At 37.6% G+C, this 24,562-nt stretch overlaps 1 protein-coding gene across 1 annotated transcript in view; it reads right to left on the reverse strand.

The window, feature by feature from the left end:
- RIT2 (Ras like without CAAX 2) overlaps positions 1 to 21,236 on the reverse strand; it is a 178,735-nt gene extending 157,499 nt beyond the window's left edge. Inside the window, exon 1 of the mRNA XM_005239827.3 lies at positions 21,134 to 21,236. Within this exon, the coding sequence (XP_005239884.1) occupies positions 21,134 to 21,236 (103 nt within the window). The remainder of the gene's footprint in view (positions 1 to 21,133) is intronic.
- Between the last annotated feature and the right edge of the window lie 3,326 nt (positions 21,237 to 24,562).

Here is a 24,562-nt window from a genome sequence, read left to right on the forward strand (position 1 = left end):
AACTCTTATGTCACAGAGCAAATTCTTCAAGTATTCACACTGCAACTTCATACATTTTATGTGTCAGCACCTTGTCATTTGAAAATTGTCTCATGAAGGATGGTCCCATGCAGAGAGTAGTAGAATTTGACTTAGGAGATCTATGTCAAGTTACTTCCTTTGAGCAGAAACCTTGGGTAAATTGATTAGCCACTTACTTTCTTACTCCTTACTGGGTTTACCTACATAGGAAGCATAAAGGGATGAATTATTAAATATTGCAAATAAATAAATATAAATGTTCCTTAAATAGAAAAGGGTGTGAATCATGTGAACTGTTCCTTCCCCCTGCCATTTTTGTTCAGTCTTTCCTCTCTTTACCCCTCTTTTTAAAAGCAAGTTGTTTGAAGATTGTGTTCATATGAAATAAGAACACAGCTTTCAGGAAAATGATTTATTTCATTTCTTTGAAACAGTCTGTGCATTTTATTCAGCTTTTTCTTTTTAATACTCTCTCTGATTTAACATTTTACTTTTATATGATAATTACCAGAATGCTGCTCTTGTATTTTTAATTTATTATTTTGTTTAGCATTCTATCAGTCCCACACTGATACCTCCATTTTCCACCCCGCTTTCTCCAACCATTATGTACCTTGGCAAAGTGATTCAGCTTCCCATAAAATCTTTGACCATGGTTTGACCAACTCTTCCAAACTGCAGAGAGCTGACAGTGGATTCATTAGTATAGAAACTACACATTAAAGTGGTGTCATCTGATCTAAAACACTTGCATTTCATGACCAAAAGCTGTTTTCTTATATGATATCCATTCTAATAGAAGATAACATCTTGCAGTAACACTTTATCCAAAGCCTGTTGGAACCTACAGGGATTTTTCAACTGATCAATTAGATTTTGAATAAGGGCACAGCAGCCCAGTTCAAGAAATACCAAACCCCCACCTCTAGCCAGCATAAAATATGCTTAAAGAGGTCAGTCTTTTTCTAAATAGGGAAAGACTTCTGAATCTTAACCTAAAACCTTCTGAAAGAATTACGTAGACTTCATCATCTTACCCTTCAAAATGAATTCTCAATGACTAAATTGTCTTTTTGCTGTATTGTTGGATTCTCAAAATGGACAAATTTTACTTCTATTAATTCCAAGTAGTTATACAAAGCTTGTACAACTCATAAAGAAAAATTAGTCTTTTGAAGGTCACTGAATTTCACATAAGCCTGTAACTTGTTTCCTATCTGGTGTTAGCGTACAAAGGACAGCAGCAAAATCCTGTAGTATTTCTGCTGTGTATTTATCACTGCATGGGAAAAACTTTTGAGAACGAAGAAAGATTAAGAGTAATTATACATACAGAAAGATAAGTGAAGCTTCTGGTGCAGTTAAATATAGAGAAGTTCAGCATTACATCTTTGTTCATAGCCCAGAGAAGCTGACATAAATCTTGTAACTATCTTCAGCTGGCCTTTGAGACCAACATGTTAACCACAAGTTTATATAACAGAAAGGAAAATCAAACAAACAGCTTCTCAGACATTCAGTCAGACTGATCCAGACACTCACAGAATATTCAGAAGAGCACAGTCACCTTTTCAATTTATTTTTTAACATGGAGTGTCATATTATTGATTCTTTACATTATTGCTTTAAAAGAATTACTATTAGAGTTTGTTTCTTTTTACGTTCCTTTGAAAGTCTGATATTCTCAAGTGGATAATGATAAGACAGGTTCACAGTGTATTTTTATGCATTTTGCAATTACTGAATTGATTTTTGTAAGGAGCTGTTTTTCAAGCAACTGTGCATCAGTTTTGAAACTTACAATATTTATCAGAGATTGGGCTTTAGTTTATTTTTATACATTTCAAGAGACTTGACAGTAGCAATCTCTTATCTCATAAAGGGACCTTCTTGACCCTAATGTTCTCCACATGTTTTGTAGCTGTATCAACGTTCTATTAAACAGCATTTGGAGCAGACTTCATCTGCTTTGAGTCTGGAGGCTTGCAAAGGATAGGTGGTTTGAATTTCTCTTCCCTGGAGCCTTCTGGAAACCTGTGTAGTCACTCTGTATAAAAGCATGCACATGATCTGATTCAGGCTATCTTTCTGCTAATCAGCTTTATGTGGTGCCAAGTGTGAAGATTAAATGCTGATACCTTTCTCAATGCTAGTCCCATTTTAGAGGGCCTTAGCTTTTCCATGTTTTTGTCCTGAGCTCTGGCTATGCACTGAATGTTGGGGTCTGATATGGTTGGCCAGGAGTAGATACAGAAAAAAAGTCAGGGAAATCCTTATGATTGGTCCAATAGCTGCTGTAGAGAAAAAAAAAAAAAATAGAAAAATCAGCAAATTGTACTTACAGTTAATTTTTATCATTTATTTTTAAGGTGGGGTTTGGTGGATGAGTAGAGACTAAATTTTGGATACTATGAGAAGATACATCTTGGTTAACTTTCTCAAGGGATGAGGACTTGCAGAGTGATCTAGATAGACTGGAGAATTGGGCAATTATCAATGTCATGAATTTTAACATGAAAAAATGCCAGATTGTGCACTTGGGGCAGAGTAATGCTGGACAAAAGTCCAAATTGGGAGAGGAGTGGGTGGAGAGAAGCCCTGAAGAGGCACCTAGGGGTGCTGGTTGGTAGCAGGCTTGATGTGAGGTAGCAGCCTCAGCCAAGAGGGCAAGCAGCATCCTGGGATGCTTCAAATGCCATCAAGAAATTCAGTGACAGAACTGATCTATCACTGAAAATTTAAATAGAGAAAATGTATATTCAGATACAGGCAGACTTCAAATATAGGTGACCAAATAGAAACCTGAATCTGTTTGACCCATTTCACTGGTATGGCTACGGGTATTCCTTTTTGGAGGTGATCACGTTTAAAAGAGTGACAGGCATGACATCATATCATATTTTGAAAAGCCAGTCACCTCATGAAGTATCCATTTATTTAGTAATGATATTTAGTAATGATTATTTAGAAATTTTAGTAGGATACTGCTCATGCTAACCATAGTATTGGTCAAGGAGGACTGGAAGTGATCTGTAGTGTCCCTAACAGAACTGCATAGATTCATGCCAGCTCCAGAGCCGCCACATTAAGAACATTGCTTCCTTTTCCCTCAACACATGTAAAACACATGTAAAGATCAATTATTTTCCAATAAATTATTCTCGTAAGACTTAGAGAAACTTTGTGAAAAATAAACAGGAGCAGTTCTGCACAAATATATATATGAAAAAAAAAAGCAATATTAATTCTTAGAAGCATTAGAGATGTAGTATGAGGCAAAAAGTATAAGGCAAAAGAACATCACAAGAGCTGTCCTATCTTTCAGTGACAGAAGCACTTTAATGTGACACAGCTTTTGAAATGTAAAGAGAAATATTCCTCTTCTTCACACAATAGAAAAAAACTGACAAGATTTATCTGTTTAACCTGAATATATTGAGACAAAGAGAAGCATGGACAAAGAGGTGATGTAATGAGAGTCTAGGAATGAGCAGATGCATGATTTGGGCTCCCTTACCTCAGTTATGCACCACATGTTCAGCTCTGACACATGTGCACTAGCTATTTACTCATATTGCACCAGATGACTCCACCACTTGTTTTCAGGGAAGTAATTTGTTCAACTCAATTACTGTAGTCAGCCACTAGATAGTTTAAATTACGTATCATCTGTTTCTTATGCAAAGTTCTCACTTCATTTGTCTCTTTGATTGTTTCAGATGCCACTTTGTCTTACAGGAGATAACATAAAAGCCATCAGACAACATTTATCAAATACCACAATGTCTAAGTCTGATAATGTGCAAATTGAACTCCCAGAAAGGGAAGGTAAATTTGGAGATAAGGTTATGTCCTGTGGCTTGGGAGCTCTGTATTCATTTCTTGGACATAATAATGGCTGATAGTCTAGTTTTCATTTCAGATTCTCCAAAGTATCTACAGTCACAACACTACCCCACTGCTTTAAGTTGAAAACTGGTGAAAAAACTGGATCTCAACTGCAAGTTTAGAAACAAATACACACTGTGGATCCCTTCTGCTTATGGAACATCAGTTTTTTATGTAGATGAGTAGGTATCATAATAACTAAAGGCACAGTGACACCAAAACAGGCTGGAATTTATTTATCTAAGTAAGACAGATAGTTTAAAATGGGAATTTTCTTTAAAAAGAAAATTGTTGTTGATATAGGTCTTTACATCTTTCTGGAAATTCAGTATTAAGTGGTTCTTACCATCAGGGCAGGAATAAATTCTTTTGCAAAACCTACTCCCTTAGACAAATTACTTTTTGTTATTATTTGGAAAATTCAGCTTTGTAACACATTATCTTTATTCTTGCATGAGAAAATGGAGACATGATTGTACTTGCTCTCTCCACAGAAATGCCAGGATTTCTATACTCCATAAGTTTTCTGCTCTCTGGAGGAATTAATTGGCTTGAGTCCAAAGGGAAAGAAATATCATAAACTACAAAGTATTTGTTGTCTTGGGATGAATTTTTCATGCCCTTGGATCACTGACCGTGATGAATCAAGTGGCACAGAGCAAGAGATCAATCAAGAACAAGTGCCAGCGAAAGTGAGAAGCACAGCAGACAAAATGCTATCGATGTCAGAAGATACGCCTGCTCCATGAAGCACTGACTCATTTTTCACCAAACTCTCTAAATATGGTGATACCATTTTGAAACTGTTGACTTGCTTCAGTGAAACTATGAATATCAAGTACCTATCTGGTAAGAATTCTCTGCCTGAATGTAAGCAAAGAAAAGCCTTGCATCCTGTCAGCTACCTTCAGTCCTACACTGCTGGAATACTTCACTACCCTGTGATTAGAAGCATTCCTTACAGAGATGTTTTTTTGTGATGATGCTTCTCCTTTATGAGATCCTTGAAGGAATTTGCAGTAACATATGTTTTGTAAAGTATTCTACAAAAATCTAAGGTGTCTCCTGCGGACAAAATTAACACTCTCGAAATAATAACTGATTCATGGTTTTCTCATGTTTAGAAGCTAAACTGGTCAGTTGGAAAATGGATTAAAAGAAGATAGCAGGAAGACAGAAATTGCTTAACTGTTTGCCTCACTGAAAATAATAATAATAATAAAACATAAATCTAACTTGCTTCAATAAAAGTGAAGTGTAACTGGAAGCTTCACCTCTGGGCATGTTAAAGGCTATTGTATTAGAGCAGGGAACTCCAAAGTGAAATTCATCAGTCTGCATGAGCTAAAAGAAGCAAGCTGCTTAAACTGGGGACTGAAAATGTCTCCCATACCTGGTGGATTAAAGTCTGAGAAAGAGATATACCACACCAACCAGCAGACTATATGTTTTCAATTTAAAGGGGAGCATTATTATCACTGAAGTTATAGATGGTTTTAATAGAGGAAAAAATCTTCAAAACAAATTTAAATGAAACCATCATATACAATTTACATAAAAAAGAGGAAAAATTGATAAATTCTACAATAATAGGAACTGGTCCTGGACACCAAAATTTATTATGTTCAAGCACTCTTCACAGCAATTACAGCCACCTTTACCAACATTTGAACTCTGGCCATTCCCAGGTATCCTTTCAGTACTAGTTACCCTAGTTGCCTGGGCATCCAGGCTTCTCTCAAACAATGGAAAGCATTAAGTACCTAGGATTGTGCACCTCGCTTCACCAGGTATAAAAAAGCGCCTACATATCTAGACTTAGATAATGCTTTCAGAAGCTGAAATTAGGCAAGGTGAATTTCAGCACTAGTACCTAAATTTCTGCCCACGGAATTTCCTGGATGTTTCTTTCTGGCAAATCCCAATGCTACCTGAATCTCAAACACTTAATTAGTCATTTCACATTTAAGTCTGTCAAGGTTTAAAATAAACTGTTATGTGTCTTTTGACAAAAAAAAAAAAAAAAAAAAAAAAAAAAGCAATTTCTCAGAGAAGAGGCATAGTACTGGGCCCTGCCCAAAACATGGCCAAGAAGCAGCTGGCTGTGCTCATCACTGCCCCCACCTCCCCCACCCCCACCCCCATTTGTTCAATAATTCAATATTTGTAGCAAGTAGGCATTCCCAGTTTATTTTCTATTTGAGGAGATACACACTGATTTCACTGATTGCTTAGTTTACCAAAATGTATGATAGACTCTCTTTCCTTGAATCATCATTTCTAGTTGTAACATCTTTACAGAATGTTTATCACATTTTATTAATTTGTTCATGGAGATGACATGGACTCTGAAGAAATTGCTAGAAAACGTTCAAAGAACTTGTCACCTGGTACAAGTCACAGAACTGTGCTGCACATAATGACCCCTTGTGGCTTAAATATCTACTAAGGTGCATCATTTAATAGTTTTCAAAGAGTATCCTGCAGCCTAAAGTTGCCTACTTACAAAACAAGGCAAATATTCCTGGTCTCATTCTACAGATGGGAAACAGAAACAGAGAGGTGAGGTATACACTAGACTGTAAAACACAGTATAAAATACAGATATCAGATGAAAGGTTAAGCTTCTGTGTTCCAATGGAATTTTTTGCCATTAGACAATCAGTAGCAATGTGGCCTCATGTTCAGGGGATTAGGAAGCTTGAACCAGAAAGATATTTGCATTTATGCATGTATTAAGCTTGCAATATCTGAATTCCACCAGCTTATGCATCAGCTGCCACGATAGCAGTACCAGTGATATGATTGCCACACATCATGCAGCTTAAATTTATTTTTATTTATAAGCAAATTATAAGATCATTAATCATACAGATTTATGTATTTAAAAACTGAAAACTAAAATCCCGTCTTAGATTGGGGGACTACTAATTCACTCAAATTTTTTGTGAATTCTCAAGGCCCAAACACTAACAAAAAGACACCCAGTTTTTTAAAATATGTATGAACCAAGATGTTGTCAGAGGAATCAACACAGAAATACACAGCCTCAAGCTACAGTGATAAGCAGCACATTAGATCAAATGAAATAGTGAAAAAAAAATTATTTTTTATATATTTTATTGCATTTATGTCTATCAAATTAACTTAAACAAAAGAGAAACAAAATCTCCTCTACCTTTGAAACAGGCACTCCAGTCAGTCTTGTCCACTGCATACTTTGATACTGACAACTGGGAGGGGTGAGAACGTGCCTTTGGGAATCACCATTCAGAACTGGCCATTCCCTGCCATGGAACAGATCTGAAGATTTGTCAAGAATCCTAATGAGACCAAGAAACCATCACACTGAAAAAATACCACCTGGGCATTGAGAACTGCAGCCAGTATGACAGAGCTGATGAGGGCTGCTGTGTGAAGGCAACCTTGCTGTCCTGCTCTGGTGTCTGTTCTGCATGGCACCAGCATTGCCTGGGAGACTGCTGCTGACCCGTGCCACTGCCTCAGCCCCGCTGCACTGTGTCTGATTTCTGTGTGTGTTTGATACAGGCTCAGAGTTACTGAACTGCAACAGGACAGCTGAACTCAATAGTCTCAGACTTCAAAAGCATTTTGGCTTCCCAGAGGGACTTCCATATACTGTGCAATAGCAGAAAGCTGAGGCTGAGAACTGAAGATCTGGTGTGGAGAATGACTGCCATGCTGGCCTGCAGCATCGGCTTCAACAGATTCCTTCCAGGAAAGACAGTTCAAACTGGTTTAAGTCTCCTTGGAATGATAGGTACTCTAGCAGTGGCGTTAAATATCATGGATACTGACACACCTTTTGCCAGTGATGAATTAATGATCCTATAAATATGCCATTCCTTGTTTCAACTGCAAGTACTATGCCATAAACATATGTATGGTAGAAAAGTAGTACGCCGTGAACTTCCTCTTGTGAGAAAAAGCTACAGGAACTCCATAAGTTCCTCAGCATCTGGCCATCAGACTCAGCTGGATTCAGTCGTGGTGTTCCCCAGGAACATGTGAGGCAGCTGGATGGCAAATATTTCTAAACCACCACGTGTGCACTGCGAAGGTGTCCTGCAATAACCCACCTGTGTAAGGTGTACAGCAGAAACACCCCCACGCCACCGAGATGCCCATCGCTAGTTAGATTCCAGCTACAATGCTTCTAAAACAAGTTTAGAAACAAAGAAACAACAGATTGATTTTCAGCCAAATTATAAACAAATAGAAAAAGAAGAAGGAAAATAGCCACAGCCCCCACTGGCTTTGTGGCCTCCAACATCAATTCAACAACAGAGCATGGCAGTACCAACACAGGGTTATCAGGACATAAACACAGACACAAACAACAACGAAGAAATAAACCTTCACTTCTTTTCAGACCATAAATTGCTGTACTTGGGCTGGTTTTCTTCATAGCAGCCCGTATGGTGCTATGTTTTGGTGTTTATCACACACCACCATTTTGGCTATTGCTGAACAGCACTTGCACAGCAGCAGGCCTGTTTTCTTTTTCCCACTCTGCCCCCTGCAAACAGTAGGCAAGAAACTGGGAGGAGATGGCTGAGACAGCTGATCCAAAGTGACTGAAGAGATATTCCCTATCATATGGTGTCAATCACGCTCAGAAATAAAAGCTCAAGGAAAGCAGCAGGGTTCATTCACGCTTACAGCAGTTGTATTCCCAAGTAACTATCCTGTGTGCTGAGGCCCCGCTTTTCAGGAAGTGGGTAAAAATCTGCCTGCCAATAGGAAGTAGTGAATAAATTCCTTATTTTTCTTTGCTTCTGTGCGCGGTTTTTGCCTCATCTATTAAACTGTTACCTAAAGCCACAAGTCTGCTCGCTTTCCCCTTTCTCCCTTTGCTGTACAAAAGGGGAGTGAACAAGTGGTTGGGTGGGTGTTTGGCTGTTGACTGGGGTCAATCCTCCGTAATTGCTTACCCAAAGACTTACATCTTAAACTTTAGAAACTTTTTTGTAACCCAGGAACATTTATTCTGTCAACTGTTCTCTTCCATAATGTATCAAGCTTGAAACAGGCATGAGGTTATTTGTCCTGCAAATACTGTTACAAATTCTGCAATATTTGATGGACACAAAACTATTGGATACTTCTCCCCAGATCTCAGAAATTACTGGAGTAATTCCTACATCTTCCCGTCTCTGCTCCATCCCATTTAGCCATGCACTGCTTTAACTGTTTTAACACAGATATTTAAGTGGGTAGGGCAGAAAATGGGGGTTAAGGCATTCTGTGGTAATTTCAAAGAGACAACAGGAACAAATGCAGATTTTTTTTTTAACTGCATCTTTTTTTGCTGTTTCCCTCCCCTCTGCACGTACTCCAATGTGAGCGGCTTCCCTTTTAAGATGCATTCATTAGAATGGAACTCTCAGTATAAGAAAAAAAGAGCTGTATTCTTTCTGCTCTACTGCTAAGGTCAAAAAAAGATCCTGCATTAAGCTGCCAGTTTTCTTTGTGATATGTGAGGCAGCACAGAACACAAATTGCATTTCTACTCTCTCTTCAGCTCTTCTTTTAAATGCCACAATACTGACAGTAATCACTGAGCTGAACAGATATGACACAGAAGACACAGAGGAAACAAATAAGACCCATCCGATCTTGGTTTTCCAGTGCAAAAGTAAACAAATAGGTATTTGGTTATCAGTTTAGCTAGAGATGGTTCTGCAGATAGGTAAGTTTCCCAAATCTGCCATGGTGGAAAACTCACCATATGTTAAACATTCTGAAATTAATACAAATACAGAAATAAATTAGAAATACAAAAAAAAAAAAAAAACCCAAACCAAAACAAAACAAAAACACAAAAAACCCCACCAAAAACCAAAAACCAAAACCAAAAACAAAACAAAAACCAAACAAACGACAAAAAACCACCAAACAAAAAAAAACAAACAAAAAACCCCCAACAGAACCTCAATTGGGAACAGATAAGGTATTTCACATTAGATTATCAATCTAAGCCTTCCAACACTGTCATATTCCTGGTAAAATATTTTATTAGCAGCGAATACACTTAAAGTGAGTTTACGAGAAAGATAAAAAGAATTTTGAAAGATAGCATGGGCTCCACACAATGTACTAATATAAACAGGTGGCATTTTACATTTCCCACATCCCTCATAAATTCTACCATATGCTTGAAGGGAGAGCCTGCAAGAAAAAAGTGGGAGGAACGAATTAGAACTCAGAAGCCAGTAATTCTATCACCAAACTCTTAATGATTTTTTAGCAACCCATTATGCACTAAACCTGAAAAGAATTATTCATGGTATTTGTTTATTGCATTGAACTTGAACTGTGAGCCACAGAAACCTTTGATTCCCTCAGGAACTTCCATCACAGTGCAAGCTGGTATTCTATCTACCTAGGTCGTTTCCTGAGCAATCATGTCTACTACAGCCTATCTAATATGTTCCCAGTCCACATCCTGCTATTTGTTTTGACTAAATTAACATCCGTGGTGCCAAAGATATTTCCATGAGTTCCAACCCTGTGAAGTATTTGCTGCCTACAATTTTTATCAACCTCGTTTGAGATAGTCTGAGTCCAGAAGAGAACGGTTCAAAATTTCTTGGAACAGATGTTTTAATTTCTACATTTTTCCTGCTTGTACACAAACAGAAATACACTTATTTCACAAGCTTATTAATGTTTTTGAATTGCACCACTCTAAGGTAACCCAACATACAAAACTGGTTTAACAAATACTTGAAACTTTATATACTAATACTCATCCAGCAAGTACGGTGTGGCTTTAGAAACTTATGATGCAGCTTCGCAAACTAGTTTGATCCATAGTCCATTTTACATAAATGACATTGAGGAATAAAGGCTTTCAATCACCAAATTCTGTTCTGGAAATACACTGTCACCGTCAATCAGTAGAAGTGGTTATCTCACTGGGCTTTGCAGAGCTTTCTAAAATTCTTTGAATAACACTTTGGCACAAACAACTATTTCCCTTAAAGAGTGAAAATGTGTGTTACTTTACACTTAAATCTTACATGACCATGTTTTAATGATATGTGCATTTAGATCTGTTTATAATCACTGGCATTTTGTTTTGATTTTTCCTCCTACCGCTATTTGTCCACACTTGATTACAGGGATGTAGCCATTTTTTTATAGGCAGGTGTGAAGAGCAATAAAAGCTAGGGAATGCGGGTGAAGGTAACAGCTGGGTCACAAAGAATAAGCAAAAATATATAAATATATACATTTTTGCCTTGCATCTTGATATTTTGTTCCCAGATAGGGGAAAAACAGAACTTTTTTTTTTTTTTTTTTTTTTTTTTTTCCCACTGGTACTGAGTGAATTGTATCTTTGGTACCACTGTGATTTGTTGTTTTATTGGAGGTTTTGGTGTATGGATGGATCTAATTCCTCAAAGAACAGAGAAGAATCTGACAAAAGCTTGGTGTCCCACTGTTTTCACTCAGTGCTAGGTATGCTAAGGCTGGGACCCACAGAATCCTCTCAGTTCTGGATGATTGTAAGACCACCACACAAGAGAAGCACTGCTTTGCCTAACACTCTATAAATTTATATCAATGTTAGACTTACGCAGCCTTGCCCATGGCTAAAGCAAGCAACCTGAAGAGCTGAGGGAAAAAGGGCAGTGCCAAGATTTGTGCTGCAGCCTACCTAGTTTCCTATTTTAGAAAACCAGTGGGTGAGAAACATGAGATTGGAAGTCAGAGAGACAGAAGAAAGATGTACTGATGTGACCTCTCTTCACTTTGGACACCAGTACCTGCAGAAGATGTTGGGATATAACCACGGGCCAGTAGCATCTAGTAGGATAAACACAGTGAAAAGCTCTTTGAAGCATGAACTACTGCCCTTTCCTTCTGTCTTTTTACTCTCTTACAATTGCTTTTACTCATCTTTGTCTAGTTGTTCCATTTTCTCCACCTTTTCCTACGCCTCTGGTTTTTCTATTTCTTGTTCTCTATTCTCAGTTGTTCACCTCTGTTGCATTTCCCTCTCCCACTACTTGGTTTGTTTCCTTTGTATCTTCTGTTTTGCTCTTTTCCTAACCACTTCTCCAACTTCAAAATATCAAAGCCAGTTGTTGATTTGAGCACGTTATCGGGGGGGGGGGGGGGGGGGGAAATCCCGCCGGGGGGGAGGGGAATCCTGCCCCCCCCCCAAAAAAAAAAGTGAAAGCTTATATGCTTTACTACTTGTTATGTCAGACATTTAATAACTTCTAAGTGTCTTGGTCCATTTTCATGGAGGAAAGATTTTTAAAAAATGGGTCTTTTGACTTCACTTTTATAAAAACAGATGAGTAAACACAGCACACACCGAGAGAGAGACTATGATGCAAATGCACAGCTATTATTAGACACTGGAAAATCCACTGAAACTGCTCTACATGAAAGAAATGCTTAGGAAACCAGGTTTCTGGAGCTCTTGGGGAGCTACTTGATTACTGTGATAGATAGTTCCTTCTTCTCTATTCCCAGTAGAGAAATAAAGTGTCTCTGGAGCATATCTACAAACATAAGGAGACTTCATGAGCCCCAGAAATACATTCTTTGGCTGTATGCAGTGGCAGATATTGTACAAAGCAGACCTCTGGTATACTCTGTATCATGAAAGAACAGATGACCCTGTCAACAGGCAACCCAAGTGAGATTATTCACTGTGTAGAAAATGTCTAACGATTATTTTTTATTGAAATTGAGAAAGGGACATCATTTCTAGGTAAGAGAGTTCCAGACAGAATTTTAGAGAAGAGGAAAGGTTTTTTCTGGCATTATTCATCATTTAAGCTAGAGTTCTGCTGATCTGAAACAATCAAGAATTTGACAATACTGGGGTTTGAACATTCTGAGTAAAAATCTGAAATGATGGTACATATTTTGCAGCTGCTAAATGGACATTTCTGTGAAGACACTGCAGATCCAGTTCAGCAGACAACAGTTCAGTGTAACACAACCTGCTGCCATGCAGGTAGTAGACTAGTAAAGTTACTAAAAGAATCACAGGATCTGACAGAAAACATGAATTTCAACTAGAGTTCCTTAATCTTGTGTATATGAAAAGGGACAAGAATTAGAGAATTACAAAGCTGCATAGCACTTCAATACGTTTGCAAGGAAAAGAATCAAACAATAGCTCTTCTCATAACTGTAGTCACTATAAACTGAAGAACTACATGCACCAGTCTGTCAGATGATTATAGCTTTTTACTTTGAAAAAGCTTATGAAACTAATTTTTAAAACTTATAACCATTTGTGGGTCCACCTTTGAGTAGCCTGAAATAGTTATCTGAATGGATAGATTAAAAAAAATGGGTTTATCTGAATGAAAATATAAAACACTGCTTTACAGCAGGTAGCTGAGTTGAAAACACACCTCCTTTGAAGGCCAGAATCACAATAACCCAACTTGGCAACTCCTCCACACAATTTGAAATAAAGTGGGTTTAGCCAGTGCCGCCGCTGGGATCCGGTTAGTGTGAGGGTAATGCATGAGCAAATCACTACCGTTTGCAGCAATGTGTCTTCCTAAGCCAGTGAGACCTCTGAAACCGGGACCCTGCGCAAGGCTTTGGTAACACTCGATACCCGTCAGTGGAGCTGTGTGAGCATGATGAGTCTTCTAGCTTCTAGGAAAGAAAATTAGAAAGGCTTGCAGGCATAAAGGGAGACTAATTAAAGTCAATGAACAAATTACAAGTGGAAAAGGATTACTAGAGGAATGGAAGGAAATAAAATTGGAAGTATGGAAGGGAAGGAGATGAAAGCAGCAACAGAAGGGGGGGGGGGGGGGGGGTAGGGGGGATTTTTCCTAATTGTGTTTTCAAGAGTGTCCCTAATGGATTTAATCTCATCCAAATTCTAGCAGATAGCATGTGCCCAAAATGCTGCAGATGGCTCAGCTCGGCAGCAGGGATGGCTTGGAAGGAAAACAGTTCCTGTGGCTGCCTCAACAGATTGTTTACAGCAAAGATACCGACAGTGCCCAGTTATTGTCATGAAACAGTGTTTATTCCCTTATCTGAGACTTCTATCTGGGCATTTTAAATGGCAGATTTGTGTGTGGTTGCAACTAGGAGGGTCCTTGATAGTTCCTGTTGTTGAGGAACAGGCCAGAAGGTTTCCCATCTCTTAATAGCAAGCAGTTTTCCATGAGTTCTAATCACTTGACAACATTGTTCACATAGAAGTTTAGATGAAGGTCTGAAACAGATAAATGCCATTTTTCTCAGTGGAACTGAGAATAGGGTTGTTTTTTTTTTTGCAAGGTGTGAGCTAACATATCTACTCACCTTCCACCTGCGCCGCTACCCAACATACGCATTAGGTGGCCATTACCGTTAGGCTGCCATCTTGGCATGTTCCCACTTATACGGGAGCCCTTTTACTCTAAAGGATGTTCTTTAGCTGTGTGTGAGGCAACTTAAATGACTATTTTAGTACACAACAAACAAGTCCAGTCTTGTGATCAGCCTTAGGATCGCTCTTAAGCAGTCTGAACATAACGATGATGTTTATATGCATTAGTAATGCCACATCAGCCACAAGTCTTGATGACTTTCAACACATTTTGAGGATGACAGCATTCCTTCTCCTCTGTAAAAGAATTTGAAGACTGTAAATGCTTTTTCTGTACAGGTATATTTGCTCATTGATGCTCAACTACTATGACGTTTTCTTCTATCTTAAATTAGCATAAACCAATAACATTAATACAACTTTCACCAACCTGTTTGTTTCAAAGACTATTCCACAATCTGTTCCACTTTGCTTTTAAGCAAATGGTTAAGAACATATACTGCTCCTATTGGCCAAAGGAAGTCTGGCCTGAAGCATGTATCTCTGATTATACATGTTTTAATTCTAATTTTATCACTTAACAGATTACTCTCCATTAAGCAATTCTGGTCCCTTTTCTCCTCGAATTTTGGAAAACATACTGTCTTTTCTTGATATTTTTTACCTTCAAACATTGCAAATTTTTTGTCCCCTGTGCTAAAGTGGCACAAGCAGTGACCAGCCCATTTACTGGCCTTATCCAAGTGGGTATTCATCATCTGGATATTATGATGGGAAAAGCTGGATAGATAACCCTTGCAGCTGCATTCAGTCCCATTTACATTATATCACTATATACATATGCAAGTTGCACAATTAAGAATCATGAACTACTGGTTGACAGAGCTGTTTGGATATAGCCATAGTCATATGTCATCATAAATCATATTGCATCAGCCCTTTTATCATCTTGGCTGGTCTTTTCTGAACTCTTTCCTATTTATTAGATGGCTTCTAGTATTGAAGAAACCAGAACTGCAGACAGCTTTCTCAGTAGCCAATTGGTATCTCACATGCTGAAACCATCCTATTAAATGCAGGAGCCCTAATTGAAATAACCCAATAACCCACCCCTCCAGCCACTGAATTATGTGAACTCGTGAAATAATGAAAACATCCTTAACTCATTTCCCCAAGGCAAGTAATTCTGGCCACAAGGTCTGCCCATAGTCAAGAAAATTAATGAATAAGCAATGTGTTTAATCCTTTCAAGTGGATAACAAACACACTACAGATAAATGAAGACCATAGGAAATGGGTCCAGAATTATTTGAATTATCAGCTTCAATGGCCTCAACCCAGAAAAATACTTCCAAAATAGGATAACATATATGGAAGTGCAGAATTCAGGTCATCACTAGAGATGTGATAGCACAGGCGACTGAGTTGCGGGAAAGAGCAACTTAAGGGTTACTGCTGATATTTCTCTGTATGTGATCCCTGTGAACTATACCTGAACAAAAGAATTCATTATTCTCAAAGGAACAAAAAAAGACTGTCAGGAGGAAACCAGTAAGCAATCTTGCTTCTAGTAAGACCGTTAATAGAACTGCATGTGAATTTTTGGAATTCATATTCAGAAAATGATGTGGAAATAGTAGGGTACTCAAGGATACAAAATGCTCTAGGCAGGAAAATAATCTTCTACAAGTGAGGTTCAAGATGTTCTATGTATTGAAGAAGAAGACGACCAAGGTGTGAACTAATCATTGTCTACAGGTACTAACAGACAGGAAAGCAGGAGAATATGGAGTTTTTCAAAGCTGTTAACACAAGTCATGAGATAAAATGGCTAGAAGTTGGAATTACACAAGATCAAGCTTGAAATGAATTCAATAACCTGTCTATGAAGGTAATTAAAACATAGTAACAGTTCTGTTAGCAAAGATCAAATTATACAAGAACTCTGCATTTATGAAGTCTCTAGGTGCTTAATCTGGTTTACGAGAAAAACTGGAACTTGCCCTTATCCAGGGATGTGGTTGTCTGGCATTGGTAGGCCTTACCTATAAAGTTTGGGTTTGTTTTTTTTATGGAGAAAATACAACCTGCACCACCATCAATCTGCATGCAACATTTGTCATTCTTCATTAGAACTATGACTGTAGTTTAATTTACAGCATCCCAAACATGACAAACATAGCTGGTGGCTTACAGTGTTCAGTTAGGACTTTTTCCTCCGTGGATACATAATTGTCAAGAAATATTACTATGTTTTGGGGGCTGTAGCACTGTTAGTATTCTGCTGTCTCTTCCTTTCCTTTCCCAGCCTTGCACTGACACTTCCACATCAGGTCACCATTGCTAACAGGTTACGGTCAGTACTATGAAGTGGCCAAGGGAATGTATATATCATTTTGACTGATGGGTACCCTTATGCTTCCAGAACTATTAGCAAGCAGGGAAGTTTTTCTCTGGTCAACAAATATTGTTTCTTCCTTCACATTTTCAAAATTCTTTTTCTTCATTTAAGTGTAATTATTTCCCTGAAATTCCCAGGGTCTTATATTTGGCCTTAAAAATTCAAATTACCTTTCTATAGACAGAGGATGATGAAGGAACAAACATTTCTTTTTCAGAGGAATGCAGATGTGTGTCTTTATTAACTGTGTATCTTAATTTCTACTCCAATTAAAAAAAGACGGGGTTTTGTGTCATCACAGGAGAAGCAACAAATCACACACCAAAAACTATACTTACATTGACTTTGGTGGGAAAAAAGTAATTTGGTTTGCCTCAGCTGTGATCCACAGCATGCCCAGATACCCAAAAGGCTACTTTTTCCACCTTGACTCATCATGATCACTAATTTAATTCTCCAGCTGTATTTTGTTGATTGGTTTGTCTCAGAAGACAATAGAAAGCCAGACTCTTTCCCTTGATCCACCTACCAGGCATTTAGGGAAGCACAGCTGTACCTGAAAGTGTACTGGGAAAAAAGAAAAATAAAACTGACAAGCAAACACACACCCCCCCCCAACCAAACGAAAACAACAAAACCAACCTCTCCCAGACAAAAAAGAACTACTGAGAAGGTGTTTGATCAATGAGTGAAGTGTGTTTTACAGTACTGAGCCTTGTGATGGTCTGAGAACAGTAACAAATGGTACTTTTCAACCTCAGCCTTTTCAATGCCAGTGAAATCTTATCTTTGCTCTTCACGCTTTTCCAGTGTAGCTGGGATCATATGCAAAATCTGAGGATAATTAGTTGACAATCCCTTCAGTCTCTTTAAGGTGGCAACAAAAAACCAAACAGAAACCAATATGAGAAATAACTCTTGAAATAACACCAAGATAAAAAAAAAACCCAACAACTTATTATCAACAAATACTATTTTTTGAATTCTTTATAAAAAATCATCTTCTCATCTGAAATGTAACTTTCACAGAATGGGTAGTTTACCCATAGGTAAACCTTATGTCAGGCAACTTGGGGTAGGTTTGAACAGTACTGAGCTGACCTGAGATTTGTCATTGAATCAGAGAAGACTGAGTGTCAAAATCTCTTTTTTTCATTTAAGTTTAGCTTTCCTTAGAAATGTGTAATTTAAGTATGGACTATAATGAGGTAAAAGTTAATATTTACTTGTATTTTATTTTATTTCATTTCAGGTTAATTCCTGGTTCTAGCCTACATTTGCTCGGAACTTGCAGCAGAGTGTATAGCTGTTTTTGATGTCAGACACAATCTACAAAGTAATAAATTAGCATATTGCTCTGAAAACAAAAACAGTTCTATATTCAGAAGTCTTAGAATGGATAGCTCATTCTAGGGAATTATAATCTATATTTACTGTACAGGAATCAATTCCTAGGAAAATTTACATATAGCTTTGTACATTTTAATTAAACAAAACTATTACCTGTTTTTTACAAACTCTGGGGTTTGGAATAGTGTTTTTTCCTCCTATAAGATAGTGGTGTTTTTTTGTTTTTTTTGTTTTGGTTTTGTTTTTTTTTTTTTTGGCTGGCACTGATTTTGAAACTTGAGGACACTTAAGTAACAATTTTTTAAACCATTTCATGCATCATTACTCTCAATATGATGGGTATCAAACTTGGATGTGACGAGCTTATTTTCTGTTACCAATTCTTATGAAATTTCTACTAGACTGAATAGCCCAAATAACAGGAGGTTGGCTGTCCTCCTGGATCATGTGCCATCTTGGAGCACAGATCTGAAGAGACAAGCCTGACAACCCAAAGCAAATATTCTATAAACACCAGCGTCTAAAGAACATCTATGTCATCTTCCTCATTCCTCCCTGTCCACAAACACAATCACCACCCTCGACCCCTTGTAATGAGCATGGAATTTTCAATGCAAAGACCTCCATGCATACAGTATGAAGTGGCACATTAGAGAGCAGAGAAGGGTGGGAAACAGAACATCAAAATGCCCAAGGGATCTCTAGAAATGAACTATGTTCAGGGCAGAAAGAAATCTAGCTTTTCTGCAGCTCAGTTCCTAAGGAAAATCCTTTCCAAACCTGAATTATTTACTATTGAACAAAATGAGGAATGGAAAGGCTTTCATCCAAAAGAGGTTTCCCACTCAGCAACTTAACCTCAGCTGTTACTGCTTTTATCATGACTTAAAAAGCAAAGGAGGAGGGAGAAGAAGGGGAAAGAAGCCAGGATATTATCAATCTATCATTCCATATTTTGCTTATCTGTCAAACTACAAATTGGAATTTGAACTTTTTAAAATCTTTCATCTTTATTCTACCCTGGCCCTTTTTAATAGTTAAATTCATTATTTCCTGGACAGAGTGAATCTAGGTCATGAGGGGAAAGCAGAGCTTGTCTTGGAGAATGGAAGTAGTCGTTCAGGCCTTTTTCTGCTTTTAGTTCAGTGTAAATTAACCCTGTCTATACAACAGTCAGAATGAATTAATGATTTATGGAATTACATCAATTTGTCCTTTTCTCTATCAGAATTCTATCAATTGGACTATCTCTCAGGATTTCTACTGAAATATTTCATGCCTATTCCACATTGGAAATTCATAGCCAGTAAATGATAAACTGCCCATCTCCTCTTTTCTAGATGCTTAATTCTCAGTTGCTGTCTTTTTCCCCCAGAATTTTCACTTTTGTGAAAACAATAGAAGGTTTTCATGAATCCCATTGAATGTCACAGCTATCCACTTCATCCTATTTCTGCTTGATACCCAATTCTGCTTGAATAATTATGTGGTTCTCAGCTCTGGAGCTGTATCCTTACCTTGTATGATCCAGAGATTTGCAGCTTTTATTCTCATGAAATGAACAGCTAATATTTTCTGAACAAGGAGATCTGAATAAACTTCATTTGTGTTTTAAACCTCCTATCTGATAGTAAATGAGAACTCTAACATTTCCTCAATGTGTATATAAAATGAGGCTGTTATGATGCAGTTATACTATAAATATGGTATAATGGTAGAGTCTGTAATATCTTCTGTTTTGGTGACATTATTCTTATAATAATATATTTGGGAAAAATTGTTGTCATCTTTTGGATGCACTTAGGGGAGAAAAAAAAGAAAAAAAAAAAAGAAAAAAAGTTTCATTTTGCTGAATGTTCCAGCTGACACATCCTAGATACCTGCTTTACCATGGAAAAGATAATTCTAAATTTCAGAAAGTTACTCTGAGATAACCAGTATTTTCTTCTTTCCTATTTTATATAGTGATCATAGCATAACATCTGTGCAAGAATTGTTTGCTTGGTTAAGCAATACTGATGGGAAACAGCTTTCACAGAAAGACATGCCACTGAAGTTGAAGCCAAACATAACAAGAAAAAAGAAATTATGGGTACAGAGAGGAAATTATATCCACTCCCACTACTTAATTTTTTTGCATCTATACCTTGTCTTGCTGGTTGAATAGGAAATGAAACTTGTTTGATCTTCAAAATTATTACAGTTCAGTTTCACAGGTTATTTATCCTGAAATTTCTTTGGAATCTAGCCTGGATATATTATCTTTGTTGTTGTTGTTGTTGTTATTGTTTGTTTTCTTCTCCTCCTTCCCTGTTTTATTTCCAGAAGATGTAATTGAATCCTTGTTGTGTGGCCAGCTCAATACACTAGCTTCTGAGACAAACACTGCACGTTCAGCAAAGTCTTTTTAAGAACAGAGAATGCTAGTGTCAATGAGAATAAATCAAAGGTGATAATATCTGGGAAAAAGAAAACATTGTCCGGAGAAAATAATGACTCCTCTGAAGAGATACTATTGTCAGACACTAGCATATCTTGCCAGCGCTGGACAGTGATATTAAAATATGCTGCAAATCTACCTTATCACCTGCAGTGAGACTCAGAAATGCATTCTGTAACTGTCCGGCCAGGAGAGAAAGCTAACACCAGCTGAGCCATAAAGACACCCAGCACAAAAGTCAAAAGAAGGTGTGGGGAAGCAAACAAGAGTCACTGTAGGCATTCTCCACACTTTGCACTGTACAGCTGACTTTGCAGTTAGTTTCATCTCTGCCTGAGCACAGGACTGGCAGGCCAACAAGTTACAGCCACATTGTCCAGTAAAACACCACCCCTCGCCAAGTCTGAGAGTGCCACGGACACTTGCTGTTGCACTAACAGCAGCAAGCTGACCGCTTTCTCCTCATATACCACGGAGCGAAGGCTACTTTTCAAAACTATCCAATTAAAATGCTTTATAACATTTCAGTCTCTAACAAATTAAGCTGACTCATTGTCCCAGTCACAAATTACAGTCTTTTATCCAAGCCATGCGCAAAAGAAAAAGGAATGAAACCTGTCATTACACAATGTCCTTGTTCTGTGAACTTTAAGCTCCCAATTCACCCCTTCTCCCCAAAAATGTTGTTGCTGAAACTTACCGCTTTTGCCAACTCCCCCTGCTCCTAGCATCACCACCTTGTACTCTCTGGAGCCTGCTGAAGAATTGCTGGAGGAGCTGATTATTTCATTTTCTAGCTCCATCTTGCACGAGGCAGAAGGGAGCAAAAGGGATGAAAAAGCAACTGGCAGGTGCTTTCTCTGATCTTAAACAACTATAAAACTGCGTTGGGGGGGGGGAAGCAGAAAGGAAAGGTATAATGCAAGAGGTATGATTTATCAGCCTCACACTGCTGTGCCTGTGTTAGCTGGAGAAGGTCTCATAGCAACCACTTTAACAGCTTCCAATAAAAATCTCTCTCTGCCCCCTCCCAGCTCTGTATCGTTCTCTGTGTTTCTCTTCCTGGACAGAAGCAGTTTTGTGAGGCTCAAGAGCCCTGGTACCTCTGGGTGTTGCTGTGTCATTGAAATCAAATTGAGCAGAGCCTCCAGAAAAAAGCAAATGGAACAAATTTCTTAATTATGATGCTCATTATTCCACTTAGTACTTGCTTGAATCTTAAACAACAATAAAAGAGACTAGACAACCTCCTTGCTACCTTGGAGTTAAATAGTCATCTTATATTCAGCAAGTTTTGTAGATTTATATTTAATACTATTAGAAGTGGAAGAAGCAACAATTTGTAAGACCCTTTGTTCTTCATGGAGCATTCTGCAAAGCAGGGAAGATTTCTCAGGTCAGCTTTGCCCCCAGATCAATTCTTTTTTAGTTCAGTTTGCATCAATTATTTGCAGAAATAAACCAGATATTTTAAAAAACAGTTTGTTGTTTTTCTTTTTTTCAGGCACAGAATTTCAGAAGGAGATTGGGACTGAAGGGAGGGGAAAAGATCTATTAATCCAAAAAAATCCATGTAAGCAAAGAAGAAAAAAAATGTTATAAGTATTTCACACTATAATGAGTGATTATCTAACCAAACTGTTCATCCCAAATAAATAAAAATAAAGCAAAAAAATTGTGAATGACATCCAGTGTGAAAATCTCCCATTAAACTTATTCTGTGAAAACTTACAACAAAAGACTGCAGCTCTTCATTGATTTCTGATTATGTCCTTAACAGATCTAGTATATTTAAAGGATGTTATAAGTAATAAGATACTTGCCCAGCTTTAACTGTTACGCAATATTTCTGAGGACCAAAACACATCTACTGCAAAAGGAGTGGAAAGTGAAAACTTGTTGTCCTTTGAAAAGTCCTGGGCTTTCATGACAGGTGAAACTACTGAAGAAACAGGGAAATGGAAGCAGGAGGGGCAACTAACTAGTAAAGTATCTTGGAAGGCAGATGGCTTTATCTGTCCACTGCTCCAATTTCATAGAGAGTAAAAGTATGACATTACCCAGGAATACAGAATAAAGTTTAAAGCTAAAGAAAAAACGAAAAAACAAAACTAAACAAAAAAAAAAAACAAAAACAAAAAAACACCCAACAAAAAATCATAGCCTGATGAGGACATGATTAAAAAAAATTAGGAAACAGAAAAAAAACATATAGAAGGGTACATGTGTGAAAGATAGTTTAATGGATGAAGAAAATGCATGATTAAGAAGAGATACATATGTATGATAATAACATTACAATTAGAATGGACAATGTGAACAGAAATGAATACTCATTTTCCCTACTGATAGAAAAATGAGGAAACTTCAGATGAAACAGTGAGTAACAGGGATCAGAATCAAAGTACTTGTAAGAGTTGTGGCTGACTTAAGAAACTTCTTGCCACTTGATGTTTTGGACAGTAAAAATGAACTTTTAATGAAAAAGAATTTAAATACAGAGTAATACTAAAGCTATCTTGGACTACTAAAGTCACCACCTCTTGCCTAAGAAGTACTCAAGACTCACACCAACGGACTCTGGGCACTGAAGAATGTATGACGGCCTGTTTTCAGCTACATAGATAAAGACAACACAGGGAGAGCCACCATGTTCTGAGAACTCCTCCAGAATCAGGATCTGCTGCTGTTGTCCTACAGGATTTCTTTAATAACCACGCTGTGAGCAGCTTGGTACTGTCAGGCCTGGGTGGCTGTATTGATGCCTGGATGCAAACCCCAGAACTCAGAAGGATTTGGTCACCAGAGCATAAAACAGGACTTAAACAGGAAATTCTGAACATAATAATGTGATGCCTAAATATTGAACTTCAACAGAAAGAGACAGGTAGGTCAGTAAATCCCTATTGTGATTATAATTTCATTTGCATTAAAATCATTCTCAAGTGCTCAGTATTGACACATTAGCTAAGACTAATAATGATACCAAGCACATTGCTCAGAACAGCTGGATTTTGCTCGTAATCTCCCAACAACACAGCAACCTCCTCCTCAGGAGCTTTTAAACCCATAGCTGGCAGTAACATCTGGCTGACATTAAAACCTCACGAAAGTGAATGACAGTAAGTATGACTCAAAAGACAAACCAAGCAAAATATTCCAAGATATATTAGTGAAAATTATGTACATGTAATAGACAAGAATCAGTCAGATATTTTTCCAGCTGTTGGTGTTTGCCAGAGAAAAGTGGCAAGGGTTTTTTTGGTTTTTGGTTTTGTTTTTGTTTTTGTTTTCCTTCTTCTGTTTGGAGCTGGAACATGGGTAAGGAATATAAGAAAGGGAAGAGGCCACAGAAGGGAATTATGTGAGAGCAGAAAGCAGAGTAAGAACTAAATGGAAAGCTACTTCATCTTTTCAGAAAATCTAGAAATATGAAGACAGCATTTTTATGTCTGAAAAAGTGGATTTTTTTTCTGTTGATTGAAGATTAAGCGTTAAAAATACCCACTTTAAAGACTGATTCATGTTACTTAACCTTCAACTGTTTATTAAGTACTATTAAATTATATAAACACTTAGACAAACATATCCTTTGAACTTTCACAGGTTTGTCCAGAGCCTAAAAAGGTGATCCTGCATTCCCATTTACAATGCAGGACTTCTTCTAATTGGTTTTCATCATAACTCCCTATTCACAAACAACCTACTTTGCCCTAATTTCATTCAGTTCAGTAGTGGAGGACAAGTATTTAGCTTAATTCCCATTTACTATAACATCAATTAGTCTCCTCCTCCCACCTGAGCAGGAAAGTACAAGGTTTTGCTTTCACTCTGCTGCCAACAAAACTAATACTGAGACGATTTGAAATTACTCAGCTTAAAACACTTCATAATATAGGGTGGAAATCACCACTGTAAATGCTTTATGGACATCAGGAAGAAACTGTACAAAATACAACCAAACCTTAGATACTAGAGTTTTTCAATGAGTCATTTATTCTACCACAAATTCCAGCCCTTTATTTTACCTCTTTGTTTCCCTGCTTTAAGGACACCATTATGTAAATTCACAGAAAACTGTTATCAAGCAAACAAAAGCAACTGCAAAGGTGGGAAAAAAAGCTTGGAG

This window comes from Falco peregrinus, chromosome Z, assembly GCF_023634155.1.
Source record: "Falco peregrinus isolate bFalPer1 chromosome Z, bFalPer1.pri, whole genome shotgun sequence".
NCBI lineage: Eukaryota > Metazoa > Chordata > Aves > Falconiformes > Falconidae > Falco > Falco peregrinus.